This window comes from Anas acuta, chromosome 20 (assembly GCF_963932015.1).
Source record: "Anas acuta chromosome 20, bAnaAcu1.1, whole genome shotgun sequence".
Taxonomy (NCBI): Eukaryota; Metazoa; Chordata; class Aves; order Anseriformes; family Anatidae; genus Anas; species Anas acuta.
In genome coordinates, this window is record NC_088998.1 from 2835090 (window position 1) to 2857048 (window position 21959).

General features: G+C 64.4%; 1 protein-coding gene across 2 annotated transcripts; it reads left to right on the forward strand.

Annotated features, from left to right (window-relative positions):
• The first annotated feature begins 4038 nt into the window (after positions 1–4038).
• Positions 4039–21878, forward strand: LOC137842787 (syntaxin-binding protein 1). 2 transcript variants are annotated; one of them, XM_068657300.1, is made up of 20 exons: positions 4039–4143; positions 11906–11955; positions 12104–12185; positions 12764–12840; positions 13029–13107; positions 13417–13520; positions 14208–14356; positions 14464–14548; positions 14654–14784; positions 15027–15134; positions 15254–15314; positions 15590–15655; positions 15834–15914; positions 16030–16168; positions 16371–16480; positions 16606–16707; positions 17668–17753; positions 18056–18210; positions 19002–19125; positions 20262–21878. In XM_068657300.1, exons 1-19 carry the CDS (start codon positions 4107–4109, stop codon positions 19109–19111), a joined length of 1812 nt encoding a protein of 603 aa, XP_068513401.1. In that variant the 5' UTR covers positions 4039–4106; the 3' UTR covers positions 19112–19125; positions 20262–21878. The 2 variants fall into 2 exon arrangements, with proteins under 2 accessions (XP_068513401.1, XP_068513402.1); XM_068657301.1 differs by lacking the exon at positions 19002–19125.
• The last annotated feature ends 81 nt before the right edge of the window (positions 21879–21959 follow it).

Below are 21959 nucleotides of genomic sequence, written 5' to 3' on the forward strand. Positions count from 1 at the left end.
CCCATCCCACGGTGGCCAGGCAAGGCACAGCCCTGACTGCTCTCCCCTCCTGACCCCCCAGGACACCCAGTACACCCCAGTAAGCACCAGAGGATGGGGTTAAATCCGGCCCCCTGTGGGTGCGAGGGGAGCTCCGGGTGGGTGCCGGCACCCCGAGGGAGCCAGGCGATGGGTGATGCTCACAGGGCTTCGGCAAGCCCGGCCCCGCGCTGCCCCCCTGCAGCTCCCTCCGGTTCGAGACAGATCTTTAAAAACGGCACCACGATAAAGTCTAATCATGGCAGCTAATTACATCCCTCTGAGCGGATGTAAATAATGCTTATCTGTCTGGAGCTGCCTGAATTATCTGTTGGACGAACGAGCTCCGAAAGGAAGGATTTCCCTCTGAATACAGCCGGGGAGGACAAATGCGCTCCCGGTGCCAGCCAGCTGCCGGGGACAGTCCCCGAGCTGGCAAAGCCCCGGAGCCACGTGTGACACCCACAGCAGAGCGCTGCTGGTGCCTCCTCCACCTCCAGGCCCCGGCACATGCTCCTGGGCGATCCCAAGGCCTCGATTGATGCCAGCGAGGGGGCAGTTCAGGAATATCAGCGCTGAGCTGTGAGGGTTTGATCCCGACTGCGCTCAAACCAAACCTGCCCCTCCTGAGGATCGTCGGCTTCACCTGCTCACCACGGGCTCGGTACCCACGGGGACAAACCCCCTGCTGCCCCCCTCTTGCCTTTCATGGTGTAAAGCCCAGTTTGTGCCCCCACAGAGCACCCAGAGCAGGTTGTTCCTGGCCCCCCCCGCCCTCAGGACCCGCAGAGTCATTGCACTCATTGCTGTAAGGATTTATTTCCCTGTGCTGGCAGAAGCCGTCTCCGTACCCTTTTGCTCCCCAGCTCCTGCTCCAGGGGCTGCTGACTGCTCTCCTTCACAGGAACTGGCGTTGGCGCAATTAAACGCCGCCTAATTAGGGCCCTGCAGCTCCTCGGTGCTGATAAGGCCGTGGGCAGCTCTGCCCCGGGCTGGGCACCCTCCGTCCCTGTGACTCCAGCGGGATTTATGGCACTGATAACGCCGCATTGCCCCGTGCTGAGCCAGGGCAGGATCCGGCCCCTGCAGCTGCTGCTTGGCCACGGAGCCTCCCGAACCCCTTTTGGAGCCTCCCGAACCCCTTTTTGGGGGTAGAGCTTAGGGATATGGTTTAGTGGGGACTGTTAGCGTTAGGTCAGAGGTTGGACTCGATGATCTTGAGGTCTCTTCCAACTTAGAAATTCTGTGTGATTCTGTGAGGACCAGCCCCAGGCACGGCTTTAGCCGGACACGAGCCTGGACCCTACAAAAAGCCCCAAACACGGCCCGGGGGGCGCAGCAGGCAGGCAGGCAGCACCCCCTGCTGCGGGGAGCCCGGGGGGGACCCTGCGGGGCTGGGGGGGGACCCGCGGGGCTCCTGCGGCCCGGCCCGGGCTGGAGGAGGGCGCTGGAGGCTGCTGTGGATCACCAGTCCCCTCTGCTGGTCGGCACTGGGATAACTGGTGGCTGGCAGCCAGCACGGGCAGGGGGCTGGGGAAGGGCCGGGGGAGCTGGGGAACAGCCATGGGGATGGGGAGGGGGCATGGACACCAGTTTGGGATTGGGGTGTGGGAATGGGCAGCACCAGGAACACAGCTACGGGACCTGAGGATGGGGATGGGAATGGGGCACGGGCACTGGGCACAGGGCACGGGATGTGGGCACGGGGCACAGAAAACACCACCCCTGCCCCTCCAACTGCCCGCAGGCTGCTGCGGGAACCCCAGCAGGGGTGGGGGCCCTGCCGGCTTCCCCACAGAGCCCACACTGGAGGCACCAGGCACTGGGCACAGGGAACATGAGCACGACGTTGCCAGCCCGATGGAGACCGGGCGGTGACAGCGGCGAAGCCCCAGGCACAAAGGCCGGGCGCTGCCTGCACCCAGAGCACCCCGCTGCCACCCTGGGGACCGCGGCACCCTGCCCGCTGCTGGCCCCGCTCGGTGTCCCGAGGGCTGGGGGACACGGGGGTGCACAGCCCCTACAACCTGCCCCCTTTGGGACCCACCAGCGAGGGGTGGGAGGCCAGGACGCAGAGCCAGACGCGCTCTCCTGGCTCTGTGGGGTTGCTGAGAGCTGCAACCCCCCCACTCGTACCCAAATCCCACCTCATTTCTCCTGCCTGCTCCCAGAAAGTCGTGCTGGAAAGGGAAATGCAGACCCAGGGGCGCTGGAGCTGTGACCATGCGGTCACACGGCTGTCCCCAAGGGGCCCCAGTGGGGAGGGAAGCACCGGGGGAAGCTGTGCCCTCTCCGTCCCCGCAGCCACCCTCCTTGGGACATGCTCCAGCCCCTGGATGAGTCGTTTGGCTGGGAGCTGGGGGCTATAAGGTGGGACGGGAAGCTGTAGGGTAGGAAGCTGTAAGGTGGGAAGCCATCCAGCATTTTGGCTCCCCTTTACCCATTCATGTCTGCCACCAGTGCCACCGAGGTGGGGACAGCTTCCCCTTTTCACAGCCTCCGGAGCAGGCAGCAGCCGTTTGTGGGGGAAGCTTTGGGGTTTCAGCCCAGGGGCACCAGCGACACGAAATGGCTCCTGTAGGGCAGGATCCCTGCCCTGGGGCGTTTTGGGTGCCATGATCCAGCCTCAGGTCCCAAACCCAGAGGCTCCTGTTGATTTTGTGAGCGCAGCAAGTGCCGCTGCTTGCTTATTGGATTTTTTTTCTGCCAGCAGCGCTGGAAGCCAGGGAAGCACAGGGCTGCTGGGGCGCCGGGTGTCCCCGGGGGCAGGGACGGGGCCGGCTGGGACACGTGCCGTGATTTTGCCTTCAGCCCGATGATGCTCGGCCTGCCCGGGAAGGCTGCCGGGGCGATGGGAAGGCAGCAGAAATACCTCGCTCGGAAATAGCAGCCAGGTATTTATAGCTCGTGGCTGGCACCGAGTCCGGCAGCGCTGACAAACCAAACTCCGGCTTATTTTTAACAAAGAGAGCGGCGTTGGGAGCCCGGGATCGATGGAGACGTCCGCCCGGGGTGACTGGGGGAGCCGGGACGAGCTTCCCATCCCCTTGCATTTCCCCCAGGCCCCCATTTCCCCCATTTCCCCCCCAAAGCACCAAAACGTGCCGGGAACCCGGCGTGGCACAGCTCGGCCATCCCACAGCATCCCGATAAATGCAGCGGGAATAAAGGGGAAATGGAGCCAAAGCTGGCTGTGTGACCCCAAAGCAAGCACCCAGCCACGCACCCGCACCCATGGGGGGGCCCTCGGGATCCCCCGAGCCCCCTCCCCACCCCTTTGCCCTTTACACCCCATTACACCCCCTTACACCCTGCCCATGCGGGGGGGAGCTCCCAAATCCGGCCCCAGGAGCCAGCACAAGGCTGCCACAGCCCCTCCGGATCCCCTTGCCCCCCACCCCGAGGAAATGCCCCCCCCAGCAGCACCCAGCCTTGCCCCCCCCCCCCATTTACATCCCCCCAGTGAGCAGGGGCTGTGCCCATCCCCAGTGCCCCCATCCCCTGCACCCCCCGCAAAATTGATTTTGCCGCAAAACGAACCCAAAACAGGCTGGGGAATGCGGGGGGGGGGGCACATTTCCCACCGCCCCACCAACCCCAGGGTGTGGGGAGAAGGGAGATTTGGGGGGGGGGGGGGGGCAGGACAGAAATATGGCAAAATATAGCAAAAAATGGCAAAATACGGCAAAATATTGCGAAATGGGGTGCGGGGCTGGGGGCGCAGCGATGGGAGGGGGGGAAGATGCTGGGGGGGGGCGGTCTCTGCGGTGGGGGGCGGGGAGGGGGGGCGGGGAGTCGTGACGTCTGTGCCCCCCCCACCCCCCCCTCCCCTCCCCTCCCGTCCCGCCCCCTGCGCGCAGTCAGCTGAGCCCCGCCGCGGCCACCACCGGAGCCCGGTGTCCCCCCCCCCCCACCTTGTCCCCGGTGTCGCGCCCCCCCCCCAAATCCCTCACCCCCCCACTCCGCATCCTCGCTGCCACCCGCAGCGGCTGTCCGGCTGTTTGTCCGCCCCCCCCCTCCAACCCGACACCTCGTTTCTTTGCGCCCCCCCCCCCTGCTTGGCACGACCCCCCCCCCCCCCCGGCACCATGGCCCCCATCGGACTCAAGGCTGTGGTCGGAGAAAGTAAGAGCCCGGCCGCGCATCGCTGGGGGGGGGGGGCTGAAAATTGAGCCGGGGGGGGGGGAAGGAAGAGAATAAAATAAAGGGGAGGGGGTGGAAAAACGCCGGGCTCCGGGCGGGGGGGGGAAGCCGAGGGGAAATGCCCCCGGGGGGGGGATGCTGCGGATGCGCCAAACGGAGCCCGGGGGGGGGGCTCGGGGGGGACAACGGGCAGGGAGCGGGGACAGCGAGGGGGGGGTGTCCCCCTCTGGTTTTTATTTTAATTTTTATTTTTTGGGGGTGTTTTGGAGCTGTTGGGCTTTTTCTGCAGTGCTGAAGGGCGGCGCGGGGGGGGGGAAGCGGTAAAAAAAAAAAAACATAATAATAATAAATAAATGGCGGGGAAGGGGGGGGGGGGGGGAAGGAGGAAGCGGGAGGCGCCGGAGCCTTTTCCCCGGATCTGAACGGGCGGGAGGCGATCGGGGCGCGGGCAGCAAAACACGAACGGCCCCCAAATGGCACGGGGGGGGCACCGAGGATGGGGGGGGGACATTAAAGGGGGGGGCACGGGGGGTGTCCGTGCCCAGCGCCGCGCCAGGCCGTGCGCCCGCCGCTTTGTCTGCGCCAAACCCCTCCCCGGGGGGGCTCCCTGATGAACCCAGAAACATTTTTTCCCCTCGCCCCTCATCCCGGGGAGGGGGTGACCCCCCCCCAGCCCCGATCAGCCCCCCCCCGGGACCCCATGGCCGGGGATTTCGGTGCCCTCCGGCTCGCTATTTTTGGCCGGGGCTGCGGGGCGGAACGGAGGAGCCGCGGCTCCGCTTCCTCCTTCCCCTCCTGCCGCAAGCCGAGCAGCTCCTCAACGGCCTGCTGGCCTCGGGGGGGGGCCAAAAAGCCCCAGGCTGCAGGAGGGGGGGGGGAAATGTTCGCGCGACCCTCCCCCGCTGCGAAAATCTGTGCGTAAAAATAAGGAGACGGGAGCGAAAAGGGCAGGAACCGGGGGGAAACTTCCCCAGGGCTCCCCGCAGCCTTGCTGCCCCCCCCCCCTCCCCGCGCCCATCTTGCGGGACTGATTTCCGTAGCAGGGGCTGGTTTGGGTGGTTTTTTGGTGTTTTTTTTTTTTTCTGGGGGGTGGGGAGGGGGGGCAATGGGAGAAATCCCCGCGGCCGCGATGGCTCCGGCTGCGGAGGCAGCGAACCCCTCCCGCAGCGGTGCAGATGGTGCGGCCGGGGCTGGTGGTGTGATCGGGTGGGTGGTGATGGAGGGGGGGGGGGACACCCCCCGGATTGATGCCCCCCCCCCTTCGGATGGATGCCCCCCCCGGATTGATGGATTGATGGCCCCGCTTTGTTCCCAGCCGGCACCTGCCCGGGGGGGGCTGCGCAAGTCGTGTCCCCCCCCCCCCCCTCCAACCCGCCCTGGGGTGCTGCATTAAGGGGGGCGTTAGGGAGGGGGGGTCAGAGCCGAGCGGGTTGGGAAATAAAATGGAAAATGCAGGAAAATGCCCCCCCCCCACCCGGTTCTCTGCTGCAGGATGGGCTCTGGGGGGGGGGGGCTTTGCTGGGTGTCATCCTGGGGGGCTCGACCCCCCCTCCCTGCCCGGGCAGGAGGCTGGGGAGAGAAAGGGGCAGCCCCCAGCCCATAGGTGGGGGGGGGACACGGATCTTGGACCCCCCCAGCAGGGCCCCAGGACCTTGCCCTCGGCGAAGAGGGGACAGACGGGCAGCGCTGCGTGTCCCCTGCCCCCTGTTTTCTGTCATTGTCACGGGCTGGGGGCGATCACAGCTGTGCACACACACACACAGAGGAAATCTGGCCGGATCCGTCCCTTTGGGGTTTGGTTGCCCAAAAATAAGGGGATCCGGGCCGGGGAAGGTAAGGGGCAGCGGGGTGCCAGCCCCACAGCCTGCAGAGCGTGGGTGGCTGGAAGGAGAGGGCAGGGCTCTGCGTGCGGGCAAAATGCTGCATAGGATGGAGGGATGGGGGCCCTGCAGGAGCGCTTGGGGGGGTCCAGCCCACCCCCAACCTGGGGCTGGGGGCTCCCGAGGCTGCTGCAGGAGGCTCCGGGTCTCATTGGGGCCGTTCGTGCTTTGTGGTGCTGTTCTCAGCCGGGGCTGCTCCCCGCTGCCAGGAGCCGCAGGGTACCCAGAGCTCCCCCTCCCCGCTGCGGCTCTCCCCCACTGCACCAGGGCAGCGATTCCCCGAGGGGCACCCGCAGAGGGGGGAGACGCTCACCGGGGAGGGCAGAGGAGGGCTGAGCCTGTGCCCTGGGGCTGACCCGAGGGCAGGAGCCCTCTGCGGGCATCCTCGGAGGAGGGAAGGAGGGAGGGAGGAGGGATGGATGGATGGAGGGATGCTGCGCGCCGCCACGGCCCCACCTCCAGAGCTGCATTCCGCCCTGGCTTCCCTCCAGGCCAGGATTATTCCTCTGACCAGCTGGTGCTGGAGCAGGACGAGCTCTGGGGGCCCCCAGGGAGCTGGGAGCGGGTGGGCAGGGTGTCGCAGGTGCCCCGGGCACCCGTTGTCACCCCCCAGCCGGGCTGTCCCTGCGCCTCCCCGCATCCAGCAGCGATGGCTGCATCCATACCAGGACCTGCTCTCCCCTGGGGCCGGTCCTCCCGGTGTCTTTGGGTTCCAGCTGGAAAAATCTCACCCGATTGTGGCAGCTGGGGCCCACCCCTGAGGCCCCCATCCCCAAATCTTCACCTGACCCCCCCTGGGTGGGCGTTCCTCCTGTCCTCGCCTGTCCCCAGCTACGTGCTGCCTGCCAGGGCCACCCTGCCCCAGGGCACAGCATCCTCACGGCAGCTCCATCCAGCCCACGCTAAAATCCCCCCTGGACCCCCACCGCCGAGGCCGTGCCACGTCACCCGGTGTCCCCCATCCCTCCCTGCGGGGAGGTGACAGCCCAGGGAGCGGGCGCACGCTGAGCTGGGTGGCACGGGCAGGGCAGGGCAGGGCTGCGGGCTCGCTGCCAGCCTCAGGGCACGGCCGGGGCCCCCGGGGACCTGCGGAGCTGGTGCGTGACTCACCCGGGCGGCTGGGGGCACCTCGTGCTGCCAGCACCCTGCTGAGGGCACGGGAGGATTTTGGGGCCAAATACAGGATGCTCCGAGTCCACCTCAGGGTGCTTGGCTCGTGTGCTGAGCCAGAGCCAGCTCCGGGCAGGTCCCTGCCATGCACAAGAGGAGGAAGAGGAGGTGATGAAGGGCACGGGACCAGGCCAACGTGGTGGGGACATGGCATAGGTGCACGTCGTGTCCTTATCCTGATCCCTGCATGGGGCAGAGCCTCCAGCTCGGCGTGCCCCAACCCCACAGCCGGGAGCAGACCCCACAGCTCCCACGAGAGCGGGTGCTTGGCAAAGCCCCTACTGGGGTTTTTGGGTTTGTCCTCATGGGATTGTTTTGCCTTGCCTCCAGCATCGGCTCCAAGTTGGGTCATGGCTCGAAAATTTAGCAATTTTAGCCTCCGGACCATGTTCTACACCTGAGCCTGAAAAATATTGTCCCTGTGTCACCGTGAGCAATAACCGATCGCTTCAGCAGGGCTGCCTCCACCCACCGATGTCTGCGTGTGCAGGAAAGCAGAAAAAAAGCCACCACCAGGCCTAGAAATTTCCCCTCTTAATAAATAAATAAATAAGGTCAGGGCCCAATTCCCTGGCACCTCTGAGGATTTTTCCTGGGAGAAAGTCCCCCCAAAAACCCAGGCATTGAGGACGAGGCTCGGCACCGCGCGGCTGTCACCAGATGCTGCGCCCACCAGCTCGCTGCGCGGGGAGGAGCCCGGGGCTGCTGCCTTCTGGAGGGAGAAAATAAATCAGGCTGAAGGCACCGCGACCTGGGGGCTTCCCCACAACCACGCGGAGACACACGGGTGGGCACGCACGGGTATGGCCTTCGTGGAGCCCACGGGACGGGGAGATGTGCCACCGGGGCACCGCCTGGAGCTGGACCCGTGCACCCCAGGGGGGTGGCGTTTTGCTCCCTCTTGGTCAATGCAGAGGAGAACCAGGGCAGAAAGTCATTGTGTGTGTGGGGACGAGTGGCACCTACCCCGGGATGCGGTGGCCCTGCATGTCCCGTCCTGCCTCAGGAAAGCTCCTGGCTCCTGCAGCCACTGGCACATCGCAGCACCTCCTCCAAGGATGGGAACGCCTGGGGGATGAGAACAAGCTCAGGGAAGGGCGATGCCTTCAGAAGGGACCTGCTGAGGGCTGTGCCCCGCTGAGCACCCAGCAGGAGAAGCTCTGCTCGACTCCCAGGTCCTCGTGCAGACCCGAAGAACCCATGTCAGGAGCGGTCCTGCAGTGAAAATCCTGATGAATTTTATCGTTTTTTGATTTTTTGATCACGCCTTTCATCTTCCTCATGTCCTTCTGGCCGTGCTCCCAAAGTCCTGAGCCGTTCTCCAGGTCTCTGCCCTGCCCCTGTCGAGGCCGTGCAGGTGTTTTTGGCTCCCATAAATGCAATTCTTCTCCGTGCCCCGATGGGCTGATGGCCTCCCTGCCACCCTCTGATCCTATTTGATCGGGGACCGCCTGGGCACAGGACGCTGGCACCTGTGTGTCCCCAGCTGGTGATGTTTTGGATGTAAACGCACGGTCTGCTACATCGGAGCGTGGTTCTGCCTAGGTAACGTTCGCGCTGCCTTCCCCAATTAGTTAACGAACCAGCAGGAGGCAGTTGCCAGGCCAACCCGCAGACAAACACGTCTCAAGGATGCGTCGTGACAGCTCCGCGAGGGAGGTGGGTCTGGAGCAAACCTCACCGAGGGCCTCCGTGGTCCAGCTCCCCGGCGGCTCCAGGACTCTGGGTCCCAAACGGAGCGCACAGGAGGAGGGTGAAGGGATTGAGCCGTGCCTGTGGCAAGGAGCAGCCCGTGGTTGGGGTCCTGTAGGACCGCGGGACCTGGTCTCCTGCCGCCCCTCACGTCACTCCACCCTGCACCACGCCAGGACAAGGTGTGCCGCACACGAGGACCAGGAACATGGTGGCAGAGGAGCATTTCCGAGCAGCAGGAGTTTGATTTCATAATTCCTGGCATTAGAGAAGGGCTTGGCCATCGCTGCCGAACACCTCTGGGTGCAGAAACCCCATCCTGGTGCTGCAGCACCTGGGGCTGGCCAGGACCTGCTTCCACTGCAGGTGGGCTTTGGGGCTGCTCGCTGGGCTCCGGGCTCTTTCCAAAGCCTGACAACTGCCTTGGGGCACCCCAAATGAGTCCATCCCCGCCCAGCCTGAATTGGTCACAGCTTTTTCAGCACCTTTTCCCCCAGGAATAGAGGTGTGGGGTCGGTCCCCGAGGCAGGCGCGGGTCGGTAACACCGCTAAGCCTCTTTGCAGCGCCGGATGGGCGCGAGTCCTACTAGGCCACCGTGTCACCAGCCTCTGGCCCTGGCTGCAGGCGATGTGCTGGGACACCCTCCTGCCACTGTCACCCCAGGAGGAGCCCTGCCCAGCAAGGGGGTGGCCGGGGAGGTGGCGGCTCCGGTGCGCCACACGAGGTGTCCCAGTGGCACGGTTAGGACCACGTTACTGGAGGTCCCCAATTTGAGGTGGGGCTTCCTTGCCCGTGGTGTTGGGGTCTTCTCTGCATCGGAGGATAAACCCCAACCCATCTGCGCTGTCCGTTCTCAGCAGGAACTGTGATTAAAATCCTTCCAGCCTGAAGGGAGCAGAAGCAACGTACGAGTGCTGGAGGTGCTGGGTGGGTTGGATACACACACGAATCCCCCCCCGAAACCTGGGCTGCCTCCAAGATGAAAAGCTCGGCTGCGAGCGTCACCGGCTGACGTTAGAGCCCCAAAGCTCTGGCCAAGACCATCTGAGGGCACGGGCGGCAGCGTCCGACCTGCTGTTGTGTGGACGTGAGAGCATCTCTGCCCAGGAGGGGCCAGGCTTGCCTCGAGGCCCCAGGAGCAGGGGAGCTGCTGTTTCCCCTCTTGCCGAGTGCCGAATTGCCTCAAGGATGCCTTTGCGTGGCTCATCCTCCCAGCTCATCCTCACTGGCATCCCCTCTCCCTTGCCACCCTCTCCGGTTTTGCTCCATGGACAAACAGCTGCGGGGCCGGCAGCAACTGAGGCACCCGAGGCTCCTTCCCCGCAGCCCTCGGTGCAGGACGCTCGCTCCCAGCCTCCTTCCTTCCTTCCTCTCCCTGCCCCGGAGCACCACGCTGCTGCAGGGGCAGGATTTCTGCCTGGCTGCCCGGAGCCAGGAGCCCAGCCCTGTCCCCACCGGCAGCACCTCGGTGCTCGCATCACGGCTGTTTGCCCAGGGTGTCGGGCGCAGGGTGTGGGACGGTGCCTGCAAACAGCACCAAACAGCACCGTTATCCCTGGGTCCTTGCGCAGGGGAAACAGCCAAAGATGAGGGATGAAAAGAGGGAAGGAGCCTGTGGCAGGAGCTGGCAATATTTGTCACCGGGCGCTGGCTGCTCGAAGCTGAGCGAACGCAGCCCCCATGGGGGATGTGGTCTGGGGGCTGCAGGTGCCCCGCACCCAAGGGAGAAGCTACGGGATGAGAGCAAGGCCGGGCAGCACCCCAAGGTCACGGCCAGCAGCTTTTGGGGCTCCCCCAGGGACACAAAATGGGGAAGGAGCCTGTGTGCAGCAGGAACCTCCGAGTTCTGCAGCGGGTTTTGCGCCGCTGCCAGCCCCGTGCCCCTGCAGCTTCACAGCACGTGGCAGGGCAGGGAAGTGAACCCAAATGCAGCATCACCCCAACACGGACATTTATAGGGCTGGCAGCTCCCCCAGGCAGTCCCTTCCGTGTGCCTCCCTCAAGCCCTGTCCTGGAATGAGGCAAATTCAGGTCCCCAGCTGCCCCATATAAACCTGCGTCGAGCTCTGCCCGCGGGACCGGCACCCCTGGGGTTGCTGCCATGGGGGAGGCTCCCCGGGACGAGGCTGGCAGGGCGGCACCTGCACCCACTGCCCCCCCACGCCTCCACTTTATGTAATTCAGAAACATTTCCTGATGGGGTTTTAATTGGGGTTTTAATTGGGTACCCCCATCCCTGTCCTGGGTGCCAGGGGCTTGGAGCAAAGCCCCCCAGGAGGGCAGCAGGGATGTGGCACGGCGGCGCACGGACGCAGACCCTTCCCCAAGCCCGGCCAGGCAGCCCACCAGCTCTGTACTTCATTGTCCAGGGACAAAGGGGACCTTTGGGGCTTGCTCCCCCACCCCAGCACGGATAGGGGAACGGGCAGGGGGTGGCCTGGCTGAGGGGACAGCGCGGGGACACCGACCCCGGCTGGTTGTGTAAGCGGGGCAGGGCCGGGTGCGAGATGAGCTTCTGGGGGATTACAAGGAGCAGGCTGAGGCCGCCTGGGGCTTGTTGCTAAAAGGAGCCCTTAAAGCCGCTGTTGTTTTCCTGGCGCTTCGGATTAGGGCCGAGGCGTGCGGGGTGGCCCCCGGGGACCCCCACGTCCCTCTGCCATCTGGGGTGTGCTTTCGGGTCCCGCTCCCTGCTCCCCGCGGGGTGGGCTCAGCTCCTGCGCTCAGCCCCATGTGGGTTTTTGGGGGCCACCCCTTGTGCCACGTCCCCAAAACACCCCTGCCACCCCAAAAGGAGCCCTACTGAGCGAGTGGCTGCTCGCAGCCATCCCAGGATGGCAGTTTTGGGACCCCCAGGAGGGGTGCAGAGGGGCTGGCACGGCCCCATAAGCAATGGGGGGATTCCAGCGCCCCCAGCACAGCCCCCCCGCTGCACGTGGGCACCCTGGGGTGCTGCAGGAGGTTTGGGGTGCTCACACCACCCCCTGCTCCCTGTCTCTTGCAGAGATCATGCACGATGTGATCCGCAAGGTGAAGAAGAAGGGAGAATGGAAGGTGAGCAGCGGGGCTGGAGGAGGAGGAGGAGGAGGAGGATGAAGCTGGGAGGGGGTTGGAGTGGGCTGGGAGCCCCAGGGCACCGTCGGGGTGCAGGGCAGGGCTTCTCCCCTCTGCCCCGTCCCCAGCTGGTGCCCGCTGTCCCCAGGTGCTGGTGGTGGACCAGCTCAGCATGCGCATGCTGTCCTCCTGCTGCAAAATGACCGACATCATGACGGAGGGCATCACCAGTGAGTACAGTGCCGCGCACAGCCCCCCCCTGGCACCCAGCCCCCCGTCTCCATCCCGTGCCTGGTGCCTTTGGGTCCCTCCCAGCCCACGGGGGCCGAGGGAGCCCAAGCCCCTCGCCTCCTGGCAGCGCTTGGCTCCGAGGAGGATGGCTGCGAGGAGGCCAGGTGTTGTTTTATCCCAGCCCTATAAATAAATAGCTCCCTGCGGTGCTCAGGGAGGAGAAGGAACACCCTGGCGGTGCCTCGGGAGGTGCTGGGTGTTGGGGGCTTGTCCCCGGGGTACCACCACGTCCCAAGGCAGAGCATCACCCCCAAGTGTCCCCCCCGCAGCGCAGGGACATGAGGATGGACCAAAGCAGCCACAGCACGGCAGCACGCACACAAATCCATCGCCCCCCTCCCCGGGACCTTTCCAAGCACCCAAGTGCCCCCCACAGGGTGACACAGGGCTGGGGTGGGCTGGGGACAGCCCCAACTGCCACACGGGTGGGGGCGAGTGGCCAGGGAGGTGTTTGGGGCACCGGGGGGCTGGCAGCTGGTGCCACCCCCCCAGCATGACCCCTGTGTTTCCCCCCCAGTTGTGGAAGACATCAACAAGCGCCGGGAGCCGCTGCCCAGCCTGGAGGCCGTGTACCTCATCACACCCTCCGAGAAGGTGAGCAGGGGCTGGGGGCAGGAGGAGGAGGAGGATCTGCGCCCGTGGGGGCACCCTGGCACGGGTCGTGGTGCCAAGCCTGTGGGGTGCAGTGTGGGGGCCACAGGGTGCTGCTCCTTGGGCTTTTGGTGCCGCGATGCGGGGCCGCCCTGCCCAGCCCAGCCCAGCCGCTCGCGTGTCTCTTGCAGTCCATCCACTCCCTCATCAACGACTTCAAGGACCCCCCCACCTCCAAGTACAGAGCTGCCCACGTCTTCTTCACTGACTGTGAGTACTGCAGGGGGACGGGGCAAGGAGCAGAGAGCAGGGGGTGCCCGCGGGGAGCTGCGGGACGGGGCTGGGACATGGCCACGGGGGGGTTTGCGCGTGCCAAAAGTGGGGTCCGGGTTCCTCACCCCCAGGCACTGCAGGCAGCACCCCCCCATCACAAAACGCATCGTGCAAACCAAGAGAAGGGAACGATTCCACTAAAACATGCACAGAAAGGTGGGTGGGAGGGATGCCTGGGCAGAGCAGGACCGCGGGAGCTTGGCCACCATGCCCTGAGTGCAGCCTCCTCCTCTCCCTCCCCTCCAGCCTGCCCCGACGCCCTCTTCAACGAGCTGGTGAAATCCCGAGCTGCCAAGGTCATCAAGACCCTGACCGAGATCAACATCGCCTTCCTGCCCTCCGAGTCCCAGGTGGGTCTGGGCTGGGGTGTCCCAGGGGATGGGGCAGAGGGGGTGCTCCGGGTCCCTCCCCAGCCCAGCAGGATTTGCGTAAGAGCCGCAGACCCCACGAGGCCTCTCCCTGTGCTGCTCCCAGCGCCCTGTCTCCTCCAATTACCTCTCAGGGCTGATCGGCTGCGGGGATTTAGCGCCTTGGCCCTGTGCCCGTGCTGTCAGGCTCTGCCCCCCCCCGGCACAGCACCACCCGGGGGCACCAGGCGACCAGCCCCCTGCTGCGGGGACAAGGGGAGTGGGGAGGAACGGGTGGCAGTGGATTTTGGAGGAGACCATGGTGAGGGCAGGTGGAAGATGAGCTCCTAGTGGTCTGTTCAGGAAAGAATTTGGTTTGGTTTTACTGTCCCTGCTCCTCCTCGTGTCCCTGGTTCCCTGCCTGGGCGCAGGCGATGTTGTGCGCAGGGGCTGGGCGAGCTCCTGGGGGCTCTGCGCGTGCCCAGGGGCTGCACCAAGGAGCAGGGGCTGGGGAGGGGCTCAGGGCACAGTGGTGCCAGCCAAAACCCCAAAAGACACCCTGAACATTGCTGAACCTGCAGCCAGGACCCGGCACCTGCCTGGGTTTGGGTTGGGTTCCCCAACCCACCAGGGCTGCTCGATGCCCCCGCGTCCTGGCCCCGCTAAGCGCCCTCCCGCTGCGCTCCCCAGGTCTACTCCCTGGATTCGGCCGACTCCTTCCAGAGCTTTTACAGCCCCCACAAGGCCCAGATGAAGAACCCGATCCTGGAGCGGCTGGCGGAGCAGATCGCCACGCTGTGCGCCACGCTGAAGGAGTACCCGGCCGTGCGGTACCGCGGGTGAGGACGGGGGGAGGCGGCACAGAGGGGTACGGGGGGCACCCGGGGGCTCACCAAATTCCTCGGGGAGAGGGGAAAAGGACCATTCCCTCCTCCTCCTTCCGCAGTGACTACAAAGACAACGCCATGCTGGCGCAGCTCATCCAGGACAAGCTGGATGCCTACAAGGCTGACGACCCCACCATGGGCGAGGTGAGCAGGGGGAGGCCCGGGGGGCGCATCTCAGGGGGCACCCCCTGATGGGTGGTGGCAGCGGGGACCTGGGGACCGCTGCTGACGGCTCCGGTGGCTCGGCAGGGCCCGGACAAGGCTCGCTCCCAGCTCCTCATCCTGGACCGTGGCTTCGACCCCGCTTCCCCGGTGCTGCACGAGCTGACCTTCCAGGCCATGAGCTACGACCTGCTGCCCATCGAGAATGACGTCTACAAGTGAGTGCCCCCCCCCCCCGTGCTCACCCACCCCCAGGCACCCGGGGCTGATGCAGAAGCCTTTTCTAAACCCCCTCCCAACCTATAACTGGGTACAAGGCGGTGGGAATTAAATCAAACTGAAATAACCTCGCCCCGCCGCTGGCAGAGCCCAGAGCAGCCCCCACCTGCCCCATGTCCCCCCCCCCGAGCCACGTGTGACCGCGCGCCCCGTCCCCTCCCCGCTCCTGCCCTCTTCCCAGGTACGAGACGAGCGGCATCGGGGAAGCCCGGGTTAAGGAGGTTCTCCTGGACGAGGACGACGACCTCTGGGTGTCCCTTCGCCACAAGCACATCGCGGAGGTGTCCCAGTGAGTGTCCCCGGGGTGCCTCGCTGCTGCCCCTACCCCATGTGGGTGCGTTTGGGCACCCAGCGGCCCCTCGGGTCGGTCCCTCTGTGCTGATGGCTGCGCCCTCCTCCTGTCCCCAGGGAGGTGACCCGGTCCCTGAAGGAGTTTTCGTCGAGCAAGAGGATGAACACAGGCGATAAGGTGACACCTCTGGGCGAGCACAGGCACCCAAGGGCCAGGATACAGCAAAGCCTCACGGGGACACCTGTAAAGGGTTCCTGATGGGCAGGGGGGAGCCGTGGGGCACTGACCCCACACCTGGGGCTGAGGGAATGGGGAAGGTGCCCTTGGAGGGGCACCGGGGTCCTCCTGGCATGGGGTGCACACGTGTCCCACCAAACCCCGACAGAGGGGGATGTTTGGGCAGGGTCCTGGCCCCAAGTCCCCCGGGGTGACCTCGTCCCCTTCCCTCGCAGACCACCATGAGAGACCTGTCCCAGATGCTGAAGAAGATGCCGCAGTACCAGAAGGAGCTCAGCAAGGTAAAGCAAGGAAAGGTCCGAGCAGGGCCACTGGTGCTGAGCCTCACGGGGAGCACCCAAAGGTGGCTTTCCCAGCGGGAAGGTGGCTCCGGGCTGGGGCTGGCAGCTTTGGGGCGGTGGCACGGGGACCTTGGTGTGCTCCAGCCCTGCAAGGGTGTCCCCGCGCGTCTCTCCCCAGTACTCCACTCACCTGCACCTGGCCGAGGACTGCATGAAGCACTACCAGGGCACGGTGGACAAGCTCTGCAGAGTTGAACAGGTACCGGCACCCCCCCATACCCCCTGTAACCCCATGGGATGGCCGGGGACAGCGGCTCCTGCCCGGCAGCCCAGAGCCACCACCGAGTGGTGACGAGCGCGCCCGTGCTCCGCAGGACCTGGCCATGGGCACCGATGCTGAAGGAGAGAAGATCAAGGACCCCATGAGGGCCATCGTCCCCATCCTGCTGGACGGGAACGTCAGCACCTACGACAAGATCCGCATCATCTTGCTGTACATCTTCCTGAAGAATGGTGAGGAGGAGAGCGGGGCAGGGGGAGAAGGGATGTGGGCAGCTCCGGGAGCATTGGGCCAGCAAAAGCTGGGTGGAAAAGCTCAGCCCTGTGTGACTGCCACCCAGCCAGGTGTCCTGAGGTGACGCTGAGGGGCCGTGTCCCCGCTCGCAGGCATTCCTCAGCAGGTCCCATTTTCCCAAATCTCCCCATTTCTCTGCAGGTATCACCGAGGAGAACCTGAACAAGCTGATCCAGCACGCCCAGATCCCGGCAGAGGACAGCGAGATCATCACCAACATGGCCCACCTCGGGGTGCCCATCATCACAGACGTGAGTGTCCACCTCCCGCCCTCCCTTCAGCCCCCGGGAAGGCCCCCACCCTGCTCGTGTCCCTCGGGACGTCCCCGTTGGGGTGGCCCTCCCGTGGCTCAGGGTGTCCCCGTCCTCGTGCCCAGTCCACCCTGCGCCGCCGGAGCAAGCCGGAGCGGAAGGAGCGGATCAGCGAGCAGACCTACCAGCTCTCCCGATGGACCCCCGTCATTAAGGACATCATGGAGGTGAGACAGCGATGGCGGGGACGGGGGGGACAGCAGGGACCTCAGCACCACCGGGCAGGGACCTGTGGGGAGCAGGGAGCTGCTGGCACATCTCCCCAGTGCACCCTCTGCGCCGCTCACAGCCCCGTGGTGCCATGCGGGCAGTGGCTGTGGGGGTTTCTTTGTGATTGCTCCAAGGTAGGGGGGGATTTGGGAAGCTTTCCTGGCCCCCATGTGCACACCGGGCTGTGGGGGGGTTGCACAGCTACTAGAGCACCGTGTCCTGAGCATCCCCACAGTACAAAGCCCAGCCCTGCGCTCGGTTACCGCAGCTCCCTTCATTTCCAAAATCACACAGCCTTGCTCCTGCCTTCCTCCACCCAGCTCCGTGCAAACTTTCCCACCCTGTTTTGCACCTGGGGCACCTTGGAGCTGATCCCAGAGATCTGTGGGGGCTGCACAGTGCAGCCAGGACCCAACAAATGGCTCGCAGGTGACGTTCATCCCCCAGCTGTGGTCACCGAGCACAAAGCAGCAGCTTCCTTACCTTACCCAGGGCTGGGTCCCCCAGCTGGGACGCTTGGAGATCAGCTCCAGCCCTTCAGGCTCTCAGAAAAATGAAATGAGGAAGCTCCCGGCCTCCTTTCCCCACCTTGGGAGGCACCTCGAGGTTAGGGTGAGCCTCAGCCCATGCCCCACTGCAGCCCCCGCGCTGCCCGTGCCCCGCAGCAGAGGCACCACCTTCCCCCTCCCAGCTGCACCGAATTTCAGGAGCTCAACCAAATCCTCCCCTAAAGCCACCCAATGCAAATGTATGCAAATATATGCAAATGAACACCGCGTAATTTAATTGATAGGGCTTTGCCTGGTGTCTGTGCCCTGGGGGCTGCACCCTGCTGGGGTTTGGGAGCAGGGTGAGGGAGGAGCGGGGACGCGGGTGTGGGGCAGCGCCCGGCTGCTCACTGAGGCTGTGCCCTGCAGGATGCCATCGACGACAAGCTGGACACCAAGCACTACCCCTACATCTCCACCCGCTCCTCCGCCTCCTTCAGCACCACCGCCGTCAGGTGGGTCCCGCGGCACCCAGCCCCTGCCCTCCCCCTCGCGGCCATCCCGTGCCTCAGTTTCCCCACCCCGAACAGAAAACGAGCCGCCCTCGTGGCTGGGAAGGCACCGAGGACATCACCTGCTCTCACAGCAATTTGGGAACCAATTCATTTTTATTTTTATTTTTATTTTTATTTTTATTTTTATTTTTATTTTTATTTTTATTTTTATTTTTATTTTTATTTTTATTATTTTTTTTTATTTTTAATAAGCTCACTCATTGCTGTCGGAGCCGTCCCTAACCCCTCTCCTCCCTCTCTAGTGCCCGCTACGGCCACTGGCACAAGAACAAGGCCCCCGGCGAGTACCGCAGCGGCCCCCGCCTCATCATCTTCATCCTGGGAGGGGTGAGCATGAACGAGATGCGCTGCGCCTACGAGGTGACGCAAGCCAGCGGCAAGTGGGAAGTGCTAATAGGTGAGTGGGGGCCCGGCCCCGCGCCCCCCGCCCGCTGCTCATCCCACGCTCGCCCCGCGCCGCCGCCGCCAAATCCGGCCTCCAGGTGACTGCAGGGCCCCTGCGCCGAGGCGTCCTGCCGGTGTCACCCCCCTGGGGACACAGCGTGACCCCCCAGCCGCCCCCCTCTTTGCCCCCCTCTTCGTCGCCTGGGTGAGTTTTGCTGCACGAGGTGCAGGAGCTGGGGAGGGGGGGTGCAGCCGGCGCTGGCCCCGTTGCCCCCAGCGCTGCGTGGTGCTCCTTTGGGGCCGTGCCGCAGGAGGAAGGAAGCGCTGTGCAACCCGGCACGCAGCGGGTGTGCAATGGGGTGTGTGCAACCCGGCACAGCCCGCAGGCACAGCGGGACATGTGCCGTGCGTGCGCCCTGCCCCGCGCAGCGTGCCCGCCTTCGGCACCCTTCGCTCAGGCGTGATGCGCACGGTGGCAGCGCTGCCTGCTGCCAGCGGGGGCTCTGAGACCCCCTGAGACCCCCAGGGGAATGCAACCGGACCCAGGACAGGCTCGGGCAGCCGGTCGCCATCCCCCTCTTGCCCCCCGACCCGTCGCCGTTCCGCGTCTCGCCCATCTCGTGCCGCGCACCTCTCCGTGCCCACCGTCCTCGCATGCTCGGGGCAGGCGGCGCATCCTTCGTCATTGTCCCCCCTCCCCAAAATGCGCCCGAGCTGCCGCGGGCTCCCCGGCTGGCGCCGGTGCATGCTGTGTGCCCCCCGGGGCTGTGGCCGGGACGTCAGCCCCGCTCTGTTCTCCCGCAGGTTCTACTCACATTCTCACTCCCACCAAATTTCTCATGGACCTGAGGCACCCCGACTTCAGGGACTCCACTAGGGTATCATTTGAGGATCAGGCTCCAGCAATGGAGTGAGCCAAAGAAACCAAGTAAAGGCAGCCTACTAACGAAAAAAGAAACTCTTCCTCCCCGAAGGGCTTTCTTTGATTCTTCCGTCCTTCCGTTAATTATGCTTTCGGTTTGCTTTTCCTTTCGGGTTCCGTTGATGAGAAAATGCTTGCAGTTCCTGGGCTGGAACGCCTCCAGCGCCGCCTCCATCACCCACCATGGCTCCGGCCCCGCCGGCCCCCTCATGCCATCCGCTCCCCATCGCGCGCTCCGGAGGGGCCGGGACGCGGGGCAGGTCCCACCCGCTCGGGGACAGGTGGAGCGCTGTCCCGGGGGGGCTGTGTCTGCGTGGGGCAGCCCCCGCCGCCTGCCCCGGCTCCTCTCGCCGTTGCGGTGTGCTCGGGGGAGAAGAAATTGGGCTGAAATCCTCGGTTCTGTAGGAAATCTTGGTTTTGCTTGGCTCTTCGCGGTGGCGGCGTGGTGGCCTCCCCAGGATGGGGCAGGGCCACGTGCTGTCCCCCCCCCGGGGCTCACGGGGACAAAGGTCCGTCCTCCTGCCACCAGCAGCGCTCGGGCACGGGGATGTGGTGCCCAGCATCGTGCTGGCCGCATCCTGCTCCAGGCAGAAGCAGCCCCTGCAACACAGGGGCCAAGCAGGGCGCAGCCGGGCAGGAGCAGGGCTGCCGAAGTCAGGACCCCCCCTTCACCTCCTCCTCCTCCTCTCTGAACCCTTTTTTCCCCCCCCCCCCCGTCACCCCTTCTGCCCAGGGATGCTCAGTGCTGCGTCCTGCTGCTCCCCCCTTGCGATGCTCCCCCCACCCTGATGCCCCCCGCAGGTGCCCGCTGCAGGATGGGGACAGGAGGGTCCCCATCGTCCCCGTCCCCGCTGCGCCCCCCGGCACCTCCCGGCCCCCCCGGCCTCATCCCGCCGCCCTCCAGCTCCATCCATCTCCTCCATCTCTCCTTTGCCTTTCCTTTCCCCGTTTTTTCCTCCCATGGGCGTTCATTTCTGTGCAAGCATTTCCAGTTGTGTGCGCACCCTCCCGCCAGGTAAGGCCTCGCCGGGGGGGGCCGGGGACCCTTTTTGGGGAGGGGGGAGGAGCAGGGCCATCAGCTGGGACATGGGGGGGACGCACGAAGCCGGCGCTGACACCCTCGCCCTCTCTGCCCCCCGCAGGGTCCACGCACATCCTCACCCCACAGAAACTGCTGGACACGCTGAAGAAGCTCAATAAAACAGAGGAGGAAAGCAGCAGTTAAAAGGAAACGCCGCCAGCGACCCGACGCCGACTGCACCCCCCCCCGCCGGGCACCCGGCCTGGGGCGCGCTCCTGCGCCGAACCGCGTCCCCGTCCCCAAACCCAAACCCAACCTGACCCTGGCCCGGCCGAGCTTTCTCTCTTGTTCTTGTGTTGAGCCCCCCCTGCTCCTTCCCCGTCCCCCTCTCAGCGCAGGGAAGGGACCCCAGATGCAAGCGCGTTAGGAGAAGCGCTGCGGCGTGGCCAAAAAAAAGTACTGATACCCGCACCCCGAGCTGCCGCTGTCTGGGGACATCACTTCCCAGTGATCCGCAAATGGCAGCGACAAAAATAACAGGAAAATGCCAAAAAAAAAAAAAAATAATGAAATTTTCCCTCCCCATTGGGTTCCTGCAGGGACGGACGGGCAGCCGGCCGCTCCTCCTGCCCCACTGCGCCCGCGCTGCTGCTGGCGGTGTTTCCTCCCCAGCTCTTTTTGGGGTAGAAGCCCCCCCCCTCCGGTGCCCTTTCCCTTGGATTTGGGGGCGGCTGCCCCCCCAGATGTGCGTGCCAACATCTGGCAGGGGACGGGGTGGGGTGGCTCTGCCCCACGCTACCCCAAATCCCCACGCAAAAAGGGACCAGAACGGTCAAACCCCGCGGACGGGACCCGTTTGCTTGCACGGCCCTTCCCTCCCTGTCAGGCTGCGTCCTCCTTCAGCCCACAGATATATATATATATTTTTAACAGGCAGCACACACACACACGTATATATATATATATCCCTGCAGACAAGGAAGCTATGAGGCCCCCGCCCCGCTCGTGTCCCCCCCCCGTGGTGAAGCGTTCCCGAGCGTGCTGTCGCCCCGAGGCCCCGCAGCCCCCCGGGCCCCCCAGCGGACCCCGTGTATATGAATTCTGTGTCTCGTGCAGTTCTTACAGCTTGGTGTATAGTGATTTAACCAAAACTCCTCGGATTTTTTGTTTTTTACGTCCCAGGATTGCCCCCCCCCCGCCCCGCCACTAGATGCACTGCAATATTTTGGGGTCCTTCGTTTTGTTCTCTTCTGTTCCCTCCCTCTGAAGGCTGTGACCCCCTTTTCCTTCCCCGAAATCTCTTTCTTGCCTCGTTGGTGGTTCTCCCCTCTCCTTCCTTTCCCTGTCTGCTCCTTGCCCATAAAGTTAAATATATATTTTTAGGGCAAAGGCTGTATCATTGCACTGATATTTGTTGGTTCCCCCTTGGTCCTCCCGCCCCGTTTGAGTTCCTTCTCAGTTTAGCAACGCGAAAACGCTTCAGGATCCTGTATGTTGGACGTTATTATTATTATTATTATTTTTTCTGTTACAGTTATTTATATAAAAAATAATTTATCAAAAAGAAAAACTAAAAAAAAAAAAAATCTAGTCTGTCTTGGAACTTGTTTACCTTGAAGTTACTGGAATCTAAGTGTTTGACGGTGTTGAAGCACAACCATGTATCATCATCTCTGTATAGCTGTTCTGTACAAGCACTCGAGTGGCTCAATAAACGCGATCTCCATACCCAGTGCAAGGAGGCTACGCCTGCCGCTTGCTTGGGGGCTGCGGGGCGGGGGGAGGCAGGGTTTGGGGTGTGCCCCCCCCAAAAAAAAAA